The sequence below is a fragment of the Neovison vison genome, chromosome 6 (assembly GCF_020171115.1).
Source record: "Neovison vison isolate M4711 chromosome 6, ASM_NN_V1, whole genome shotgun sequence".
NCBI lineage: Eukaryota > Metazoa > Chordata > Mammalia > Carnivora > Mustelidae > Neogale > Neogale vison.
This window is the reverse complement of record NC_058096.1, coordinates 75,195,399-75,219,886: the sequence shown is the minus strand read 5'-3', so window position 1 is coordinate 75,219,886 and position 24,488 is coordinate 75,195,399. Positions and strand designations below refer to the sequence as shown.

The window sequence follows — 24,488 nt, the reverse complement described above, 5'->3', positions numbered from 1 at the left end:
GATTTAAGGTGATTCAAGAAAATACTGCTGACTTGCATTTGGAAGAGGCCACTTGAGAAGGAGTACAGTGGCTATGAGGAGCTGGAAGTGGGGGTGTCAATCCTACAACCGCAGTGAACTGAATTCTGTCAATAACCTGACTGAGTTTGGAAGTGAATTTCTCCAGCACCTCCAGATGAGAAAGCACCTTGATATCAGCCTTGTGATAACCTGAGCAGAGAAGTCAGTCACGCTGTGCCAGACTTCCGACCCACGGAACTGTGATATAATCAGAGGGTGTTGCTTGAGTTGCTATGTGATAATTTGTTATTTGGCAATAGAAAACCAATGTTCTGTGTCTCGACTGATGAAGCCAAGAATCCAGAAACCTTTCCCATATATTACCCACAGTTTAGTAATTATGCCTAAACATAAACCAAGACCACTCAAGTGCATTCTGAATTTATGGAAGGATGTAGCATTATTATCATCTTACTAAGGCAGTATAAAAATTTTTTTTTAATTCCACTATCATTAAAAACTCACTTTTGAGTGTGAATCTACCAGAAACTGTATTGGTTATAGGATTCTAGAAGCTGAGGGGATAAAAAAAGAAGGATATGATTACTGACAGGGAGGTAGTATCTAGTGATTGTAATGAGCAAAAAAGAGCCTGTTAAAATTGTCAACAGGAAGAACTACAATTAATATGAATTATCTGGTTCAAAGATCAACTACAATGGATTCTTTTGACTGAATATCTGACTGGCAAACTTCCTGCAGGCTTCTAGTAACTAACTCTTGTCCCTAAGCTGTGCTCTTGAAATTAAATAGACATCTTCTAATGATCCTTTGATGTTCTTTTGGAGACAGAACATAATCAAATAGACCTCCCTTAGAATATCATATCATATGATATGAAATATTTCCCAATTTGGTTAAGTTAATTTTATTAAAAAAGAAAAGAAGGGAAACATATTTCACATATTGCTGTGTATATAAAAGGAATTCCAAATGTCAAAAACCCTGAAAATGTTTTAACTTCTGATCAATTAGTTCAAAAGCAGTTTTTGCCTCCCCCAAATCTCTGGGTACAAAGAGTGAATCCCAAGGCTTAGGCCATGCTCCTCCTGTATCAGGAGGTGATTAAGACAGGGGAACTTCCATGCAACAAAGACATTCCGACAAAACCCACTGCATTTTATTGAAATGGGATGTGATATGTTCTCACGTGTTTCAGAGTCACGCTCAGAAAATACAAGTACACAGTGTATTTGAGTGAAGCCCGAAGAATTTGAGGGCCTTCGTAAAATGTGAATCAAGAGGGCATTTTAGAACACGGATCAGAATCTGAATTTAAATATCAGGACCGATCTCCTACCACTAGGAGACACTGGAGAAAGTTTACCCTCAGACCTGGATGGGCTTGTGTAAGACTGAGTGTGCCAGGGCCTGCTGGGGCGACCAGAGAGGAACTCCATCTCTGCACCGTGAGCCGTGCTCTCGCTGTGTGCCTCATGGAAATCGTACTCTTGTGAACCTTCTCATGGCAGTTCCGACTGGATGAATCTGCTTTTAATCTCAGTAGCCTGCAGTGCCTCAGAATTCTGCTGTTGTTAAAACATCTGCTTATGAGAACTCCCCCGTTCATGCTAATGCTGCAGTGTTAGAGGGAGAATTCACCCTCTCTGTCCTGCTGTTTTCCCATGCATTTTGATGTTCTCGAAATCCCTCTGAGCCTTCCTGAATTCGTTTTTCTATTTTATTCTAATGAAATGGAAACTCAAACAATTAGAAAATGAAAACAATTAGGAGAAACTCAGCAAAAGAGGTCACTTCTTTGTTTTCTAATGCCCAGCTTGGTGCCCTTCCCATCAAAAAGGGTTCATTTCTCAGTGAGCGATTTGAGAATCCCGCAGTTCCCGCAATCCGGGAGATATACTCGTCGTCGTCAGAGTCCTCTGGTCAACCCAAGGCATGGTGCTCTGCTGTTTTCCGCACCTGCTGCTGCTGCCCGAACTCAGCCCCCGGAGCCCCAAGCAGCTCCGCTCACTGGCTCCCGTTATCAGAAGTACTCAGATGTCCTCATGCAACTATACCACTGGCCTGGCCACTACCATGGTAGGCTCTGGAAACAGAGTCTGCCACCTTTCTGTCTCGCCTTCCCAAGAAATCCCAATGCGTCTGGGATTAGGCAGCTCTCTTCCCCTTTACTTTGGAGTCTTCAATATTCAGGTTACCCACGGCCCAGTGCTGAATTCCTGCAACACAACACACCGGGGTGTTTCTTAGTAACTTTGAATGCCTGAGCCCCTGCCCAGATGCGCACCATCAGAAACAATGGCGCTGGGGCTCAGGAGTTTGCCTTGCATTAAGGTCTTCAGTAGATCCCCAGGCACATTAAAACTTAAGAAATATTAGGCTGCGGGGAGCCTGGGTGGCTCAGTGGGTTAAAGCCTCTGCCTTCAGCTCAGGTCATGATTTCACGGTCCTGGGATCGAGCCCCGCATCCGTGCTGTGCTCTGCAGGGAGCCTGCATTCTCCTCTCTCTCTGCCTGCCTCTCTCTGCCTACTTGTGATCTCTGTCTGTCAAATAAATTAAAAAAAAAAAAAAGAAAGAAAAATAAATATTAGGCTGCAACCCTAGAATTTTGAACAACTAGGCCTTTAAACTCTGCAGCAACAGTAGTTCAGAGCTCCCAGACAAGCCCTCCTCTTCTCCTGAAGAAAAGAAGGAAACCTCTCTCTCACTCTCTCCGATGAGCTTACAGCTGTGGAAATAAGACGAAGTTTACTCTCCATTCAGACTTCCGGCACCACAGGGGTTGAGTAGAAACCGTAAGACTCAAAGGTCACTGTGGTGAATGTTGGCAACACACACAGACACACACACACAGACACACACACACACACTCACTCATAGGAAGAAACACAAACCTCAGATGATTAGCTTGAGTGTTAGCGGTTTTTATTCTCCCCTGTTTGTGGCGGGGCTTGCCAAAGTCCAGGTTTTAAGTGCATCCTCCTCAATGGGTAACACTAATCACTCTCTCTGAGCAATCCCGAGCTTTCTGTTAAGGACAACGTAAGCATCACTTTAAAGTTTGATTACCAAACTCACTTTCTTTTCCTTTCTTGTCTTTCTTTCTCCTCCTCTTCCTGCCCGGTTATAATTTAATTTGCTAATATTTTTAGAAGAGTTTTGAGCAACTATGAATCAGCCACTAAGCAGAATGTAAATATTCAGTGTTCAAGTATTTTCAGTAGCAAGGGATTAAAAGAACACAAGGGTAATTTGAATCCAAAGGTAATTTTAAAACCCACACATATTGCATGCATCAATGCTAATCGTGGTTTAGTGATGCTAAAAGAAATACAAATACAAATAAAACTAATTTAGCATCATAAATTTTATTTATATAGAAAAACAAAATATATGCACACACCAAAGTCTCAAATATCCAGATTAACTGCTTATAAACTCGTTTTTTTCTAGTAGCTGAAAGAGGTATACCGTGAGTAAACTCTTAAGTGCTTTATCTTAATATTTCACTTTAATTTTGTATTCTTTCTCATAACACCTCTGGGTTTTAACATAAAAATCCTGTAGAAAAATACTCTGGTAAGATATACCATATTTTATGGTGCCTTCACACATGATTCTCTGCTACACACCTGAGGTGGAACGCCTCACAATTAAAATAACAGGATGAGTACCCTCCTCTCCATTTTTTGGGAAGCGTCCATACAATAGGCCAACATTTCATGTGATGTGGTTATTAATTTCTCTTTAATCACATGAGATGTTATAATTATAACGTTATCCCCTGAAATGATGGCTTCTGATAGAGTTGTCTTCTTTTCCTTTGCAGGGAGCATTCCGATGTCTATCTTCAAAATGGCCCAAATAGAATTGGAAGGATCTATAAGAAGGCTCTTTATCTTCAATACACAGACAAAACCTTTACAACGGTTTTAGAAAAACCCATCTGGCTAGGGTTTTTAGGCCCTATTATCAAAGCTGAAACTGGAGATAATGTTTATGTACACTTAAGAAACTTTGCCTCTAGACCCTACACTTTTCATCCTCACGGAATAACTTACCGTAAGGAACATGAGGGTAAGTTCAGCTCATACTTTAGCTGGAATTTCCTCTAGCTTCTCTGTAGGAGCACTTTTTTAACTTGTAAATTATGGCTTCCCCTCTGGGATAAGACCTATCACTGTGTCATTTAGCTTTAAGCGATTTTATTAACAAGTATTTTGGTTCATCATAATAATGCTATTTCCCTCAATTGCGCTTGCTTTCTCAAGTGTGAACATAAGGGGACTTCTGGGCAGACTGATAGAATGAGTGAGTCAGTGAGAATGAGGACTTCACTTCGAGCCAAAGAGAATGAGAGAACTAGGCAATGGGCATTAAGGCCTAGAAAAGGCAAACATCCAGAGGGAGGAAACAGGACTTGAAAGAGGGATTGTCTCACCTCTGAAGTTCCTACATGTGAACATACTGTGGCCTTTGTCCCAACCCATCCTAACTTGGGATAAACTCATTTTTAGTACTCAATGATGGTAATGATGAGTGAAAGAGGTGGTGTTTTGTCGTGGATAAGAGCAAGGGCTCTGAAAGTAATAGACCAAGTTTCAAGTCCAGCTTTGACTTTTATTGGCTGAGTGATCTTAGGCAAGTTCTTAAATTCTCTCAAATTCTCTGTGCTTCAATGTCCTCATATATAAAATAGGGACAATAATAGTACATAGTAATAAATCAATGAACATCAGATATTATCATAAGCAAAAATGCGGAGGCCATGCTAACTGAAATTACAAGGATTAAGTCTAGAAATGAAGATAAAGTTAGATTTTGTTAATTATTAATTTTCTTTTTTAAAGAGGTATTGCTTTAGAAGGTGATTGTTTTGACCATATATCTTTGTTTGTTCTTCTGAATCAAAGAAATATGTTCCTAACATGGAGGTTGACTGCCGTCTTATTTCTTTTTTTATGATTTAATGGTATATTAGGGCATTACTCATTTTTAAGTTATGGTAGTTATATTGTGTTTCTGTGAAAAGAAAAAAGAGCTCTTATCCTTTAGAGGTACATATTCAAGTATTTATGAATGAAATTATATGATGCCTGGAATTTGCTTTAGAATAATTCGATGGTGATGAGGATAAGAGTAGGTGAGGGTATAAATGAAACCGGATTGGCCTTGAGTTATCATTGTTAAAGTTCAGTTGAAAATAAAGTTATTTTCTCGGCTTTTACATGTTTCTGGAAATTTCCAAAATTTAAAGTACAAAATTTTAAAAAATCTGTAGTTACTTCATGGGCATAAATTTGATATCATATAAGATGCTCCAAATTATAATAGAGAATAGCCATTTTGCTCATGCTTCCATACCATGACCCCAAAGCAAAAGTCATTCTTTGAATTGCAAACCAAAAGTGACTATTCTCTATCACTACTCCCTTAAGATTCAGTAAGTATAAAAAATAATAATGACCAAATTTTCTGTGAAGCTTCCAGACCCCTTAAGTCATTAGCCTCTCACTCCTTCACTCCTCTGTGTCCAAACAGGACATCACTACATCCCCAAGAGGGTACATACTAGAAATTGTATAAATGTTTGCTGAAGAAATTAATGGAGCATCTATTCTCTCATTTAAGTTCAAATACATTCATGTTGTAACTTTATTGCATATTGCTTCCCAGGGGCCATCTATCCTGACAACACGACAGATTTTCACAAAGCAGATGACAAAGTGTATCCAGGCGAGCAGTACACATACGTATTGGATGCCACCCAAGACCAGAGTCCTGGTGAGGAAGATAGCAATTGTGTGACCAGGATTTACCATTCCCACATTGATGCTCCAAAAGATATTGCCTCAGGACTCATCGGACCCTTAATAATCTGTAAAAAAGGTACATTCTTTTCATTGTTGATCACAATGTATGACCAAAAGGCAAGAGACGAGGCAGTTTTTTTTTTTTTTTAACTATAAGTCAACTCTTCTATGTTATGATTGAGTAGGTAAGGTTGAGTGGGGGGGGTGAATCCAGAAAAAAAGGAAAGAAACAGCAAGACAGGAAAAAAAGAAGGGATAAATGGAACAAGCATTCACACACATTGCTAAACAGTAAGAAACATGCTTTCCTGGAAGATAGGTTTTGCTCTATGTAATTTCCAACAGTGGTGTTGAAGAGATGTGTGACTTTATTGAAAGTGACCCCCTTAGCAGCACTCCGTGGTGATAGTTCTGTAGCTATCTGTACTGTGTTGGTCAATACAGGATCACAGTATCTATTTCTAGCATCATGACAAAGATGACATAATTCAAGAGCTTGAAATCTAATTCTTACTGGGATAATGAGTTACCTGAAAAGACTTACTGTCTTAGCTTATGGGACCAGAACATATACACACAACTTTAAATTCCAACCTTCACATCTGGTATATCTGGTGTACCTGCTTATACACACAACTTTAAATTCCAACCTTCACATCTGCCAAAGAGAATTGAATAATTATGTGGTCAGTGGATATTCAGATATATGAGGATCTCCACGCCCTGGACACTGACCATAAAATTTCCTGGTGTTTTCATGTTTGTAAAACAGAAGTGACTAATCCAGATTTGTGCTTTATAAGAAAAATAAATCTTTAAAGCTATAAATCACCTGCTAAAAATACATGTTAAAGATTAACTTCTACTAAAATAGTAATTTTCACTTCAGATTCTCTGGATAATGAAAAAGAAAAAAATATTGACCAAGAATTTGTGGTGATGTTTTCTGTGGTGGATGAAAATCTCAGCTGGTACCTAGATGACAACATTAAAAACTATTGCTCTGAACCAGAGAAAGTTGACAAAGATGATGAAGACTTCCAGGAGAGTAACAGGATGTATTGTAAGATTATAGAAGATGTGTTAATTTTGGTCTTATTTTTCTTGATCTATTAGGTCTGCTAGGTTTATCCTTCACATGAATAAGTAGTGTGCTTCTTTATTTTTTTTTTAAGATTTTTATTTATTTACTTGTCAGAGAGAGAGAGAGAAAGAACAGAAGCAGGGGAAGCCACAGGCAGAGAGAGAAGCAGACTGCCCGTTGAGCAAGCAGCCTGATGCGGGGTTGGATCCCAAGACCCTAGGTCATGACCTGATATGAAGAGAGATGCTTAATAAATTGAGCCACCAGGCATCACTAAGTTGTGTGTTTCTAGTATGGCCTTGATAAGAAGGCATATTAAATGTGCAACTCCATATTCAGCTAGATCAAATCAAAACTCTGTGCCTAGTAAAACTGGATACACCAAATTATTCCCAAACTAATAAGTAGAAAACATCATCAATTATGGTTTAATGTATATGCATGTTATATTTATTTATATATTTGTTTAACCTCCAAACTCATCCCAAAAATTATTTGAGGCAGCCTAAAATTATTAAACTAAATGTTTAAAATTATACTTATATCATAAAGAATTGAACTGTATTTAGGAAAATAGTTTAAACCACTACTTCTACAAGGTATTTCTTTTACTCATACATTTTTCATCTGCATCATTTTTCTTCTAACTTTTAATTCACTTTATTTCTTCTAGAAATGCTTTGTTTATTGCCTAGGTTTCTCCTTATCTCTTAATTGTGCCCCAGACACAAAATAATGAGCTTAGTAAAGTTTTCTATCACTCAGAATTTGTATTAAAAAAATCATGTCTCTTAACATCAACTAGACCAAGAAGTATAGATTTTGTTTGTGTTTACCTTCTTCAAAATAATCTTTACCCAAATCGATAATACAAAAAATAACTATCAAAGCAGAAAAATAACTGACTAACGAAGTACAGAATTTTTTCCCCAACTTTTGCTTATTTCTGGCTGGAAGGCCCTCTTTCTATACTTCAATCCTGCCTCTGTTCTGCAGTAATCAAAAATAGATGTTAGAAAAAGATACTCAAACATCTAGTCTGGGTCAGTCTGGTTGTACCTCTGTTGTATAATTCATGGTGTTACTGAGAACCAATTTTCACCGTACTTCTAGGACCACCGAGTTTGAATAGTGATCCTAAATTTCTTCAAAAGGCTTTATATCACCCTGCCTTTGGACTTAGGGCTTTGTGGCTCTAGTACTGGTGCCCACAATCCTTCCCCTGCATTTCTTCTTTCCTCCTCCACATCTCTTCTAATTTTTTCTGCCAATCTTTAAAAAAAAAAAAAAAAGAAAGAAAAAAGCTTTCCTCATGTTATTACACAAGTAATTCATATTCACTGTAGAAAATTGGCAGAGTTCTGATAAGCAGAAAGAAAACATTAAAGCCATTCATATTATCCCTATCAACATGATACATGATTGATTACTAAATAAGCTTCAGTCTTTTTAAAAATTTATGTGTAGACATTTTGTATGTATGTATGAATATAAGCACATATTTGTATTTATAAATACACATACTAATGAGGATAGCTCCTAACGGAGAAAGAGAACAGGTTTCATCTTCAGTGTTATGTTCATCTACTAATGCTGTGTTGACAAAATTTCTGAGGCTGAATTCAGGTCTAAAATAAGAGCGCTGTGATTGATTAGCGATGTCTGATGTGGGTACAGGAGGGAGGAATATCAGCAGGATATATGTTATGTATTTTCCATCCCAAATTCATTCTGTTTCTATAGAGATGACTATTACTATCCCAGGCACCAATGTCTGTGAGTCACAATCTCTGTTCTTGGCTTACAGCTGTGAATGGATATGTTTTTGGAAGTCTCCCGGGACTCTCCATGTGTGCAGAGGACAGAGTCAGATGGTACCTTTTTGGTATGGGCAATGAAGTGGATGTGCATGCAGCCTTCTTCCATGGCCAGGTGTTGACTAATAAGAACTACCGAATTGATACAGTCAATCTCTTTCCTGCTACCCTCTTCGAAGCTTTCATGGTGGCCCAGAATCCTGGAGAATGGATGCTTAGCTGTCAGAATCTTAACCACCTGAAAGGTAAGGTGGTTACCCAAAATCATCTTTACCCAAAATGAGCTGTCAGCTGAAATAGCATCATGTCTCAGTTACACCACTAATGAGGTAGTTATGGGGAATCAGGAATAATCTGAACTTGAACTGGTAATGTAATTTCATTCCTATGGCAGTATGCATCATAATGTAATAAAAAGGACTGAAAGACTGGAATTTTATAAAGTAATAAAATGTGAAAGTGTACTAATTTGGGGAAAATAACAACTGGTTCTGATTGTGTACTTCTGTCCTAAAAGTTTAATTCCCTATATAACTTCTCAGCTTTGTAAAATACACATTATCGTAAATGCAGAAGATTTGCATGTGGTGCTGAAAGATAGCTTTTTTTTGTCTTGGTTCTATCAAATATAACCAACTTTGTTCTTTGAAGTCCAGCTGTTCCTTGGTTTAACTAGCTAAATTCCTCCTCTATTTCTTCAATATAAGAACATTGTTAGTTCTTAAAAAAATACTAGTTTGTAATATTGATCTACTGAAGAAATTAGCTTTAATCTGGGTCTTTTGGTATGTTAAGTCTGACCTTCAGACGTAACCTCACCTATTAAATCTGACCTTGGCCTCAGAAGACCCAACACACTGGGAGCACAACCATTTTGATATTGTCTGAGAACAATAATCATAAATGCTCGTTCTATTCCTTCTCCTCCACTCCACCTTGGCCCTTAAAATATGAAGTGAGGCCAAACCTCTCTTCATTAATTATCTATTAATGTGTCCCTTTTTTCCCACCAAAAGACCTCCCAAGTGAAACCACAAAGATTGGTACCACATTTTTAATAATACTAGTGTTTAATATCTCTTTTCTGTGCCATATAGAGAAGTTTTACTGCTTGAATTTTCCACCAGTAATTTAGTTACTGCACTTTACTCTAATTTTTAGTATTGTTTCTAGCTGTCTATTTCTTCAATTCCCATCTGTTATTTCACCGGCAGTGTTTACAAGGCAATAGGAGGGAAAAACCACTGGCTCCATTAACCAGTGTCTCCTTCCATGTGGCTTTCAGCTGGTCTCCAGGCCTTTTTCCAGGTACAAGACTGTAACAAGCCTTCATCAGAGGACAATATTCGCGGGAAACATGTTAGACATTACTACATCGCTGCTGAGGAAATTGTCTGGAACTATGCACCTTCTGGAATAGACATCTTCACCAAAGAAAACTTAACAGCCCCTGGAAGGTAATTCAGGAAAAAGACTATTATTTCAAAATAGGACTCGAAAGAAAGAAAGAAAGAAAGAAAGAAAGAAAGAAAGAAAGAAAGAGAGAGAAAGAGAAAGAAAGATCCACAAAAGATGGAATCAGGAATTAACATTATAACTGGTACCTGAAACTGAGTAGCTACACTGCTAAATATTTATTAAAGTGTTTGGTATGAGTCTCCCTTTAGAAATATGACTTTTGAGTTCATGAAAGAAAACGATTTAAAAAATTATTAGATACTTAACAAATTCCTCAGAAAATACTGAGTATAATGAGACTGATCAATGCATTAGCTTTCCTTTAATGAAAATATAGCACTATACTTTGGCTAATTGAAGTCAAATAAAAATTAGTTAGTTAATTAATTGGCTAATTAATTAATTTTTTTAAATAAGAGAAAATACAGCATTGTGCAATCTGGCAGTATTAAGGGCGTTCACAAAATTGTACCATCATCCACACTATCCATTTCTAGAACTTTGCCATCATTCTAAATAGAAAGACTGCATCCATTAAATAGTAGCTTTCTAATCCCTGTTAACTTCTACTTCCTATCTCTATGAATTTGCCTATTCTGGGCACTTAATATAAGTGGGTTGATGGGAGTATTTGTCCTTTTTTGTCTGGTTTATTTTACTTAGCGTAATGTTTTCATGGTTCATCCATGTCATAGCCCTTGTTCTTTTTCAAGGCTCAGTAATATTCCATTGTACACTGTATTGCATTTTATTTATCCATCTGTCTGTTGATGAAAATTTGGGTTGTTTCCATTTTTAGCTATTGTGAATAATGCAACTATGAACATGGAAGGATGAGCATTGTTTACATCTCTGCTTTCAATTCTTGTGTGTACATCCCAGGAATGGAATTGCTCAATCATGTGACAATTGCATTTTTAATTTTTTGAGGAACAGCCATATTGTTTTCTACAGTGGCTGTACCAGTTTACATTTCCCCCAGTAATGTACAAGAGCTCCAATTTCTCCACTTCCTTGCCAATATTTATTTCACATTTTTTTATAATGGGCATCTTATTGGGTGTGAAGTTGTATCTTATTGTGGTTTTGACTTGTATTTTACTGATGATTAGTGAAGTTGAACATCTTTTCATGTTCTTGTTGGTGATTCAGAGAAACATCTCTTCAAGTCCTCAAGTCCCATTGTTGAATCGGGTTGTTTGTTTTTGTTCTTGTTGGTAGTGGTTGTTAAAGCCTATGACTTCCTTACATATTTTGGATATTAACCTCTTACCAGATATATGGTTTGCAAATATTTTCTCCCATTCTATAGGTTTTCTTTTCACTCTCTTGACAGAATCCTTAGATTCACAGAAACTACTGTCCATTTCTAATAACTTCCACAGCCTCCCAGCCGTTCTTCCCTGCTTAGACTTCCTTTCCTGTGATCCATTCTCTATAAAGCACCCAAAGTAAGCTTTCCAAAACGTTGATGAGATTATGCCACACCCCTGCTTCAAGTCTCTGCTCAAACATCACCTCCTAAGGGGAGCTTTATTTGTCCCCGCAGCTCCTTAGAAAGGTTAAGTAGCTTACTCAATGACACATGCCATGTCCATGGCCAGGCCTGCCTCCACCCAGGTCTGTGATTCCTGAAGCAGATGTTTAGGTCCCAGTCTACACTGACATCCAGATGCAATGACTCCAAAGCTGCATCTTGTAAATTGTAGATTTGCATTTAAAATTGTTTAAAAGACACCCCACTTGGATGAGGTCCCTTCAAATCAGTATGTCCAATCTGAACCAATTGTCTTCCTCGTAGTCTGAGCTTCCTCCTCTGTGTGAATAGTATCAATCACTGTGCATCCCTCAGTTAAGCCTGAAACCTGAGCACCATCCCTCACTCCCCACGTTACCACTCCCTCCTTCTCTCTTCATTATGTACTGCCTCCGGGTATCCTAAATGTCTCCAACAGGTGTCTACTTTTCCCCCACCTGAGGGATCCTCTTAAAATACTACTCCTGAATGCTCACATCTTTCAGAGCTTTCCCACTGTTCTGGGATGGAGTACTGAAACTTTAACTGGGTCCTGCTACCCACTCCCTATCTCTCCAAGTCACACTCTCTCTCTTCTGCCTCTTTCTCTCTCTTTTGCCCTGCCCCATTCACCATGCTCTGGTCATATTTCATAAAACATGCCGCATTCACTCTTTCCTCTGAACCTTCCACAGTGTGTTGCTTCTTTGTAAACACCCACCCCATTCTCCCCACCACATATATTTCATCTTTCTAACTTGACTCACTCTCTTCTAGATCGTTTTGAAAAATCACTTTCTTTGGAAAGTTTTTGGGGCCTCTTCCTAACGCTTCCCTTAAGCCCAGGAGAATGTTCCATAACACCCTGTGCTTATTGCTTGTTATTATGTTGATCAGTTCATAGTCTATCTTTTCTGATCAGTATAAAGTCCTTGTGGACAGGGGTGGGTCCATCTTGCTTCTGGTTATACCATCAGCACATAACAAGTTTCCTGGTAAAAAGCAGGTGTCCAATACATTCATCAAATGGGAGAAGAGAGGAATGGGTTGACTCTGGCAAGTCAGATGCCTTTCTGAAATTTAATTTCTTCATTTATAAGAATGAAGAGGAGAATAATGCCAACTTCGTTGCCATATTGTGTGAGTGTCAGATAATAAATGAAAGCTCCCAAGTACCTGGCTTGTGCTAATATGCAATGAACAGTAGATACTGAATTTTAAACATTTTGTAACTTGTTTTAAAGATTCCATTATAGAACAATTAATGACTATTAGGGGTTGATGTGGTCATCCTAAAATTTTCCACTTCACTTGAAAAAAATGAAAACTCTACACCATGATACCCCACTCATTAATTGAACAGCCTTCTACGAGGTGCCTAGTACCAGCTGCTTCTGTCTGAATATTTAGCAAATCATAAATAAGCCTTGCCTCTGAGCACTGGTCATAATTTTGCTTTGCAATTTCTCCTATGTGAATGCCTGCTGTTTGTTCTGCTCTCAACTCCAGTGTTAAACGCTTTTTCTTTTGGCAGCGCCTCAGAGGTATTTTTTGAACAGGGCACTACAAGAATTGGAGGATCTTATAAAAAGCTGGTTTATCGCGAGTACACAGATGCCTCCTTCACAAATCAAAAGAAGAGAGGCCCTGAAGAGGAACATCTTGGCATCCTGGGTGAGTCCATGCAGAATATCTGTGACTGTCGGACTCTTGTCCTGGGCTACCTACCCAATCTCAGAAAGAACAGAAACTTCAGGACCCACAGTATGATTTCTACATATAAACTAAGGATGTGGGCGGTCATTCAATAATTAAAGGATAGCAGCTAATTACTTTTCCAACGTAAATTACCAATAGTAAATCTTCATCATTAAAAGCTCTGCTGACTTCAAATGATGATTTTTTGTTTCCTTCAAGAGGTAAGGAGAGGGGCACCTGGGTGGCTCAGTTGATTAGCCTTCAGCTCAGGTCATGATCCCAGGGTCATGGGATCAAGTCCCGCCTTGGGCTCTCTGCTCAGTGGGATGTCTGCTTCTCCCTTTCCTCCCCACTCATGCTCTCTGTTGCTATTTTTCTCTCAAATAAGTATATAAAGTTTTTTTAAAAAGGGCAAGGAGAAATGTGTGTTTATGACTTGGTTTAAATTGACAACAACAACAACAACAAAAATAAAATAAATTGACAACAAAGCCACTAGCCTCTGTTCTTAACTGAAAGTACATTCCTCTAGAATTAAAGTCCAGGCTACTAATGAAAAAGGCAGAGTCTGTCTTAGAACCTTGGGCACAACCCAGAGACCTGTTCTTACGCAAACCTTCAGACAGAATATAGTGGGTGAGCACACAGAGTCTGAATTCAGACTGTCCTCATGCCTTGCCTTTGAGCTGTGTGACCTCTGAAAGTACCGTTTGCTCTGCCTGCTCTCTTTGTGTAAAATGGGAACAATAATAACAATAACAGTCCTGGGCCACCTTTGAGGTTCAGGCAGTTAAGCGTCTGACTCTTGGTTTCAGCTCAGGTCATGATCTCAGGATCCTGGGATTGAGCCCCGCATCCACCTCTGCACTCAGCGGGGAATGGGCTTCTCTTTCTTTCTCTCTCTGCTCCCCAGCAGGCATTTGCAGTCTATCTCTCAAATAAATAAATAAATCTTTAAAAAATTAACAGTAACAGTTCTTATCTCATAAAGATGCTGTAAGGATTAAATGAGTTAATGCACATTAACACTCAGAAAAGCACATGAGAAGCTCTCAATAAATACTATTTTATGTATTACATAAAATATCTACTATATATGTTTTTATTCTATATTTGGTAACAATATTAATTTTGGTGAAAGAAAATCCATAAAAATGTTACTCTTCACATCCAAGACAATTTAACTTACCCTTTTTGGGTGGTCAAGGTTTAACTAGCAGTCCCCTGACTCTTAGGACAAATATCACACATCTGGCCAGCAGAAGTCTAGGATGAGGAGTATAGACACCTAATAATTTCTTGTCGATGTATAAAGCTGGTGAACCAACTTGGATGAAAATGATAACAAATTTCCTTAACCTGAAGATAAATCAGAAAGCCCTTATTCTCTCTTTATAGCCTCACCATGTCAAGTTGATAACAGACTTTAAAACAAAACAAAACAAAACAAAACAAAAAGCAGGTGTTCCATTTGCCAGAAACAAGATGTTGCTGCCAGCAGTTTCTGCCAGAGGACAAGCCAAATTAAACAACTGTCTTACGTATTCTGTTTGTTATATGCCAAGGAAGACTAATAATGCTCTCATTGTCCCTAGGTCCTGTCATTTGGGCAGAGGTGGGAGATACCATCAGAGTCACTTTCCATAACAAAGGAGCATATCCCCTCAGTATTGAGCCAGTTGGGGTGAGGGTCAGCAAGAACAACGAAGGCACATACTATACCTCACTTCACAACTCCCTGAGTGAAAGTGAGTACAACATTCTGTAACCAAACTACATTTAACAACCTACTGTGCTGGTCGGCCAGGGACAACTGCCCAGCAAAAACTGAGGGCAGAAACTTCCAAGGAAGCCGCTCGTATATCATTCTTAGGCATCGTGCCAGGAAGCAAGTTAACCTCTTCTCCTTCCATTTCCAACTGGTATATGGAATTTTGTCCTGCCTTAATTGGATGATTTTTGACAATGCTGGTAGGAACTTATTGGGATTGTATCAATTATACATTTCTGGGGAACTGTTTGGGTGAATTTTAGACTTGAAAAATGTTCTTAAAATTGTAAGATTAGATGCTCATTAGAATATTTGAAAAATAGAAAAAGTACAGCCAAAAATATTATCTATAGTTCTCTGGATAACCACTATGGTATTCTTATATAACCCCCCACTCTTTCATCTGTGTACATATAATATATATTTGAATGTAGTTGATATCATAGTATATAAATACTTGTCATTGTATTTTTATACTGAGTTTGTTTCCTTAGCATTATAAGCATTTTAATATAACTTTAATAATACAAATATTCCATTTTATGCACGCATTTGGGTATTTCTATATATCAGGCTGACAAATGAAGATAAGTGCTTTTGCCACCTCTTATGGTGTGACTGTGGGCAAGTTATTCAGTCCTTCTGGCCTCAGTTTACCCAAGTATAAAGTCAGGATATTTGAACAGGATCATCTGCAGTTACCTTTTAGTTCTGAAGTTATTTTTAATTCAGTTTTGTTCAATAGAACATGTATGGATTATACCTCCTTTTCAGGTGTTGTTCTAGCAAAGGAAATATAGAGACACTGCTTCCTTCAGGGCGGTTACATTCTGTTTGTGGGGGAAATACACATAACCTAGCATGAAAGGTGCTGGGGACATCATCAGGGACTTTGAGAGCAGCCCTGTCTTAGTCCGTTCAGGCTGCTGTAACTAAATTCCACAGACTGGGTGGCTTATAAACAACAGGACTTCATTTCTCACAGTTCTGGAACCTGGAAGTCCAAGATCAGGGGGCCGCGTGGTTGGATGAGGACCTTTTTCTGGGTCCACACTTCTTGCTGTGTTCCCATGTGGTAGCAGGGGCTAGGGAGTTCTGTGGGATCTCTCTTTAAGGGCACTAATCCCATTTAGGGGGGCTCTAGTCTCATGGTTTAATCATCCACCAAAGTTCCCACCTTCTAGGACTATCTCATTGGGCATTAGGATTCCAATATGTGAATTCTAGGAGGACACAAACATTCAGATCATAGCAGGCACCAGTCACAGACCGGTTAAGAGGAGGCTTCCTGAAGGAAATCACACCCATCCGTGACCTGACACAGGAACACAAGTGGGACACCATTCAAGTAGGATTTCATTCTAATTCGTAATAAGGAACTGAGAAGTGGGTTGTCTTGGACTAAACCCGGTCTACTTGGTGGCTCAAATGACCACATTAGAAAGCATACTTAACCTCTCCAATGTGATGTTTCTCACAGGTGTGCCTCCTCCTCCAGCTTCACATGTAGCACCCAAACAAACATTCACCTACGAATGGACCGTCCCCAAAGAAGTGGGACCCACTTACAAAGATTCCATCTGCCTATCTAAGATGTATTACTCTGCTGTGGATCCCACCAAAGATATATTCACTGGGCTTATCGGGCCAATGAAAATATGTAGGAAAGGAAGTTTACATGCAAATGGGAGACTGGTGAGTCCAATGAGGGAAAATATAAATGACTTCCCAATCCCTTTGAATTATCATTATTATAAGAAAAATTGTGGGTTTTGAGACAGTGGGGATTTAATACATAATATTTATTACAAATTTTTCTCCAACTCATAAGAGCTCTCCTATGCATAAATTCTCTGGCTAACATGATTATCTCAAGATGAGTTGGAAACAGACTTTTCTTGGAATCCAGGGTCTTTTATGATACTTTTAGACTTCAACACACAAATAAAAAATGATAATTGGCCACTCAACATTCACTGAGGAAAGTACTGCTTAAAGCATTTTTTAAAAGGAGGAAATGACCATTTGGCCAGGAAAGAGAAATACCTAACTCCATCATGTTTTTATCTCTAAGTATTGTAATATGAACCTATAAAAGATAAGGACTCTTTAAAAAATAGCCTTCAATATAATGATCATAACTTAGAATCATCATAATAATGTTAGTATCATCAATTTTTAATCAAATTTTTTCATCACATTTCTAATCAGTGTTCCCGTTTTTCCAGCTGCCTCTTACTTGTTTCAAGTTTGTTGTTTGAATCAGTACACAAATAATGACACACATTGTAATCAGTTATTGTGTTTCTCAAGGTTTCTCAAGGTTGCATTTTTTTCCTGTCACAAGGGTCATTTATCTTATGAAGTTTCCCTTGCCTGGATTTACTGCTCATACTCCTATGGTGTCATTCAGCATGTTTTTTTCTCTTTCCCTCAATTTCTTATAAATCAATGGCTAGATCTACAGATTTGATCAAATACAGGTTAGATTTTTTTTTCCTCAGTACTGCTTCATGTGTGCTACTGGATACTTCCATCAGCTGGGAATGTTGTCGGCCTCTGAGAACCATTTCTTAGATTCATAAACTAATCAGGGATTGTACAATGGTAACATCCTGATCCCATCATTCTTTATTTATTAGCCAGTATGTTTCCATAAACAGAAACTTCCCTTCATGGATTGTTTGGTTAGCCTGAGGTACATGTTCTATAAGAAAGGAGTGACAAATGCTTGATTCTTTCCCTTTATTTACAAGTTTTCAAAGTAATAGTTCTCCTCTAACATACTTCAAAGATTCTTAATAATTTTTTCTTTTTAAGTGATATTGTGAACTATTGATTTAAGAATATTTGGTATGTTTGAAATCACTGATATTATCCCTATAGATGCCCCCCAAATTCTATTTCTTGCCACGGAGGAGATTTGTTCTGGTTGATTCCTTCATTTTCAGATGAACTTAGTAGTCCTTGAAGCTTCCTTGATTTTTAGTATAAAAAGCTATTTTAGGTTCATATTATACACTTTCTGAGTCAGACCTAGAATCAACCATTTCTCCCAAAAAGCCCTAGTTCTTTTCAGTAAGAAATTATATTCAAAACCACAATCTGGGCACTATGGGTACTCATTTCTATTGGCTTAATCATTGAACCTAGCCCTTTTCTATGGGAAGAACTAGAAAACGTACTTTTTTAAGAGAAAATTTATCATGATTTCATACTCATACTTTCTATTCAAATTCAGGTCTACGGATTCTTATTGTTTTTTACTTAACTTTATTTATCTTACATCAGTGCTCCCTTCAGCTGCACTGAAAAATCTTAGTTCTCAATGATACCAACATAAACATTTGCTCAATTCATTCCACACTATACATACAATAGCCTCAGAATCATAATTACAACACTACAGCCAGAATATAATTACTGAAAACAATTTAAGATTTGTTTGCTGCCCTTTTGGTCCTTAGAGTAGATCCCACTGGGGATGTTCAGTCAAATTACAAAATTAAAGTCAGTTGGAATAGTTCCTCTCTGTGTAGTTTTGCTATCCACCAGATACACAGGTTTATTTAATTTTACTTCTGTTTCTTTTAGGGATTGCCTTTAAAATTGTAATATTATTTATAATAATGTAAAATATTTCCTGGTTCCAACATCAAATCTACAAAAAGAGACATATTCAAAGAAGTCTAGCTCCTATCCTTCCTCCTCTCTTACTTATTCCCTTATTATAAGCATCTTTTATTTTTAGCTTTAGAGTTTTTTATTTTTTCACTATTATTTTTGTCAACTTAACTTTTCAGCACACTTTAAGGTTAACAGCAAAATTAAGGAGAAAATAGAGATTTCCCGTATACCCCCCCCTCCGCCCATACACACAGCCTTGCTCAGGATCAACATTTCCAACAGAGGGCACATGTGTTACAATTGATGAACCTACACTGACACATTGTTATCATCCAAAGTCCATAGTTTACTTTAGGATTCACTTTTGGTGTTTACATCCTGTGGGTGTAGACAAGTGTATAATGGAAGTGTCCACCATTATGGAATCATATAGAATATTTTCACTGCTGTAAAAATCCTTTTCCATTTATTTATCTCTTATTACCAATCCCCAACCCCTGGTAACCACTGGTGTTTTTAATAATTTATAGTTTTGCCTTTTTCCAGAATGCTGTAGTTAGAATCAAACAGTGTATAGCCTTTTCAGACTGGCCTCTTTCACTTGGTAATACACATTTAAGTTTCCTCCAAGTCTTTTCATGGCTCAGTAGTTCATTCCTTTTTAGTGCTGAGTCATGTTCCATTGCCTGAATGTAACAAATATTTTATCCATTCACCTACTGAAGACCATCACAGTTACTTCCAAGTTTGGCAATTGTGCATACAGCTGCCATAAATATCCATGTGCAGGTTTTTGTGTGACATAAGTTTTCAGCCACTTTGGGTAAATACCAAAGAGCCCAGTTTCTGGACTGTATGGTAAAAGTGCATTTCATTTTGTAAGAACACCAACCTGTCTTCCAAAAATGGCTATACCATTTTGTATTCCCATTAGACATGAACAGGAGTTCCTATTGTGCAACATCTTTGTCAGTATCTGGTGTGGTCAGTGTTCCAGATTTTGGTCATTCTGATAGATGTGTAGTGGTAACCCGTTTTTGTTTTAATGTTTGTTTCTCTAATGATATATGAAGTAGAACATTTTTTCATATGCTTGTTTTCCATCTGTTTATCTTCTTTGGTGAGGTATCTGTTAAGGTCTTTGACTATTGGTTAATAGTGTTGTTTGTTTTCTTAATGTTGAGTTTTAAAACTTCTTTGATATCTTGGATAATTGTTCTTTATCAGATGTGTCTTTTGCAAATCTTCTCTCCCAGTCTGTGGCCTGTCTTCTCACTTATTTGGACATTATCTTATATAGAGCATAAACCGTGATTTTGATGAAGTTCAGTTTATCTATTATTTATTTCATAGTTTGTGTCTTTAGGTGTTACATCTCAAAAGTTCTAGCCAAGGTCATCTGGATTTTTCTTATGTTGTCTTTTAGGAGCCTTATTTATTTTACATTTATTTTATTTATGTTACGTTTAGGTCTGTGATCCATTTTGAGTTAATTTTTGTGAAGAGTATAAGATCTGTGTCTAGATTCTTTTTTTTTTTTTTGCTTGTAAAAGTCCAGTTGTTACATCACCATTTGTTGGAAAGACTATCTTTGTTTCACTGTATTGCCTTTACTCCTTTGTCAGAGATCAGTTGACTAAATTTATGTGAGTCTACTTCTGGTCTCTCAATTCTTCCCATTGATGTATCGGTCTATTCTTTCACCAGTAGCATAGTGTCTTGATTGCTGCAGTGTTGTAGTAAGTTTTGAAGTTCGGAAATGTCCAGTCTTCTGACTTTGTTTTTCTTCAGTATTATTTTGGTTATTCTGGGCCTTTTGCCTCTGTACAAACTTCAAAATCACTTTGTTGATATCCACAAATAATTTTCTGGTATTTTTATTGGGACAGCATTGAATCTATAGATTGAATTGGGAAGAACTGACAGCTTGGCAGTATTGAGTCTTCCTATCCATGAACATGGAATTTCTACTTAGGGTAATGTAATAGTGAACAGAAATTCTAGTTTAGATAAGGTGGATGTAATATTTGAGGTGAGATCTAAATTTCAAGGAGGAAGCCTTGCAAAGATCTCGGAGAAAGTGAAAGGAATAGCTAGTCCCAAAAGTGTAATTTTATTTAAAAATTTTTATTTAAAACATTTTTTTTAAAAAAATTGCTATATATCTTTTTTCCTTTGATCTGTAAGCATGATGAAATACCTTAAGGATTTCCTAATGTTGAACCAGTCTTGCCCTTCTCAGGAAAAACATTATTTGAACACTGTGAGTTTTTTTGTTTGTTTGCAAATTTTCATTTAAGCTCTAGTTAGTTATCATACGGGCAATACTAGCTTCAGGAATAGAATTCAGTGGTTTGTCGCTTATAACAACACTCAGTGTTCATCGTAACAAGTGCTCTCCTTAATACCCATCACCCTTCTAGCTCATCCCCTGCCCACCTCCCTCCAACAACTCTCAGTTTGCTCTATAGAGTCTCTTATGGTTTCTTTCCCTATTTAGCTCCTCCCATATGTTCATATGTTTTGTTTCCTAAATTCTACATGTGAGGAAGTCATATGGCATTTGTATTTCTCTGACTGACTTATTTCACTTAGCATAATACCCTCTAGTTCCACCCATATCATTGCAAATGGCAAGATTTAATTCTTTTAATGGCTGAGTATTAGCCACACTCACACAAACACACACACACACACACACACACACACACACCTCTTCTTCATCCATCCATCTGTTGATGGACATGTGAGCTCTTTTCATAATTTGGCTATCATTAATAGTGCTGCTATAAACACTGGGATGCATGTACCCCTTTGGATCTGTATTTTTATACCCTTTGGGTAAACATCTAGTAGTTCAATTGCTGGATAGAAGAGTAGTTCTATTTTTAGCTTTTTGAGGAACCTCCATACTGTTTTCCAGAGTGACTGCTCCAGTTTGTTTTACCACCAGCAGTGTAAGAGGGTTCCCCTTTCTCTGCATCCTTGTCAACACCTGTTGTTTCTTGTGTTGTTGATTTTAGCCATACTGACAGTCGTGAGGTGGGATCTCATTGTGGTTTGGTTTGTATTTCCCTGGTGATGAATGATGTTGAGGGTCTTTTCAAGTGTCTCTTAGCCATCTCTATGTCTTCTTTGGAAAAACGTCTGTTCATGTCTTTTGCCCATTTCTTAACTGGATTATTTGTTTTTTGGGTGTTGAGTTTCATAAGTTCTTTATAGATTTATCAGATATGTCATTTGCAAATATCTTTTCCCATTCTTTAGGTTACTGTCTTGTTGATTGTTTCCTTCTCTGTGCAGAAACTTTTTATCTTGATGAAGTCCCAATAGTTCATGTTTGCTTTTGTTTCCCTTGCTTTTAGAGACATGTCTTTCTTGTAAAAAGTTTCTGTGGCCAGTGTCAGAGGGGTTGTTGTCTATATTCTTCTCTAGAATTTTGATGGTTTCCTGTCTCACATTTAGGTCTTTCATCCGTTTTGAATTTATTTTTTTTGTGTATGGTGTAAGAAAGTGGCCAAGTTTCATTCTTCCACATGTTTCTCTCCAGTTTTCCCAACACCATTTGTTGAAGGGACTGTCTTTTATCCACTGGATATTCTCTCCTGCTTTGTTGAAGATTAATTGACTGTATAGTTGTGGATACATTTCTGGGTTTTCTATTATGTTCTATTGATCCATGTGTCTGGGGTTTTTTTTGTTTGTTTTTTTGTTTTTGTTTTTGTTTTTTTGCCAGTACAATACTGTCTTGATGATTACAGCTTTGTAATAAAAGCTTTAAGTCTGGAGTTGTGATGCCTCCAGCTTTGTTTTTCTTGATCAGGGTTGCTTTGGCTATTTGGGGTCTTTTGTGGTTCCATACAGATTTTAGGATTGTTTGTTCTAGATCTGTGAAAAATGCTGGTGGTATGAGCACTGTGGCTTTTTAATTTTTTTTCAATATATTTCTATCGTGTTCACTCTGCCCGCAGAGAGACACGACACGTAGTTAAAGAGAGCTCTTTTATTCTTACATGCTAGCTTCTTACACTCCGGAGGATGCTTCTTCTCCCTTTGTCAGGGAGAGCATTCGGTTATATGTGCACAGTTAACCAATCAGGAAGAGGTACATGAGTCAAGAGCCAATCAAGAAGAAGTACACGAGTCAAGAGCGTGGACACTATACCAAAGCATATAGAGCATGCAGAGCTCACGCAGAGAGCATGCAGGCGCCCGGTCCAATGAGGATTGCTTCCTCATTCGGATGAAGCCTGTTTACTTTGGAGCCTGACCGCACTGGCTCCTTGCCAGCCGCCATCTTGTCTGGCTTGCCTTGTGGGGTCCCCGACACCCTGACATATTTCTGTGTTGAATTTGATAGTGTTTTATTTAGAATTTCTCATTTAAGCTGTAAGCGATATTATTTTAGATTTTGTGTGTGCTTTTTTAGGTACTAAATCATGGTTTTACTATCTTCATCAAACAAATTGAGAAGATTTATTATTCCCAATTAAGTAAATTGGGAAGATTTGAATACTTTGGAACTGTTTAAATAGATAGGAATCATCTGCTCCTTAGAGATTTGAAAGAGATTGTCTGTAAAATTATTTTAACTGTGTGACTTTTAAAAAGAAGTAGTTAGGGTTTCTTTCTTTCTGTCTGTCTGTCTATCATAATATGTTTTAATCACATTTTCATTTCACCTATGGATATTGGTCTATTCAGGTATCTTCCTCTAAGTCAGCTTATCACACTTATTGTACATAATGATATTTTGTTCCTTCCCCATACATGTGGTTATATCCTTTTCTCTGTTTTATTGTGGTATATTTGGGTTATCTCTTATTTTTTTTTTAATTAGACTTGCCAGAGATTTGGGTATTTCATCGGTCTTTTCAAATAATACATTTTTAGGTTTAGCCATTTAAATTTGTACTCTAATTTATTAAACAGTTTCTCTTTTGTCTGTATTAATTCTTTTTTCCTTTTTTCATTTTACTTTCTAAAATTTTCAGATACTTACAAACATTTATTTTTATTTGGTTTTACTTTAAACAAAAAGTATTTCAGGGGTGCCTGGGTGGCTTAGCTGGCTAAGCATCCAACTCTTGATTTCAGCTCAGATCATGATATCAGGGTCATGAGATCGAGCCCTGTGTCAGACTCCACACTGAGAGAGCAGCCTGCTTAAGATTTTCTCTCTGTGGGGAACCTGGGTGGCTCAGTCATTAAGCATCTTCCTTTGGCTCCAGTCATGATCCCAGGGTCCTGGGATTAAGCCCCAATCAGGCTCCCTACTCAGTGGGAAGTCTGTTTCTCCCTCTTCCACTCCCCCTGCTTGTATTCCCTCTCTCACTCTCTCTCTCTCTCTGTCAAATAAATAAATAAATAAAATATTTTTAAAAAAAGATTTTCTCTCTCTCCTACTGCCCCTCCCCTTCCCACCCTGTGCACACATGTGTGTTGTGCTCTCTTTCTAAAAAAATTTAAAAAATTAAAGTATTTCAGACTCTCAATTTATATGTTTAGTGCATCCCATGCATTATGCCTTGTTGTCATGGACATTGCTTACTAAATATTTAGTAATTCATGTTTGCTTCCTCTCTAAGAGTTACTAGGATCAAATATGATCTATTTAATTTTATTAACTTTTTTCCTTTATTAGTACTTTTTAGTTTTATTGCATTATTATTGGAAAATATG

General features: G+C 37.5%; 1 protein-coding gene across 4 annotated transcripts in view; it reads left to right on the top strand.

The window, feature by feature from the left end:
• The window catches only part of LOC122908590 (ceruloplasmin), a 56,521-nt gene that overhangs the window by 3,724 nt on the left and 28,309 nt on the right, over positions 1-24,488 (top strand). For all 4 annotated transcript variants that reach the window (XM_044251576.1, XM_044251575.1, XM_044251577.1 and 1 more), the window contains exons 2-9: positions 3,852-4,099; positions 5,699-5,911; positions 6,725-6,898; positions 8,727-8,981; positions 10,022-10,193; positions 13,245-13,384; positions 15,004-15,156; positions 16,660-16,874. In XM_044251576.1, coding sequence (XP_044107511.1) covers positions 3,852-4,099; positions 5,699-5,911; positions 6,725-6,898; positions 8,727-8,981; positions 10,022-10,193; positions 13,245-13,384; positions 15,004-15,156; positions 16,660-16,874 — 1,570 coding nt within the window. The remainder of the gene's footprint in view (positions 1-3,851; positions 4,100-5,698; positions 5,912-6,724; positions 6,899-8,726; positions 8,982-10,021; positions 10,194-13,244; positions 13,385-15,003; positions 15,157-16,659; positions 16,875-24,488) is intronic.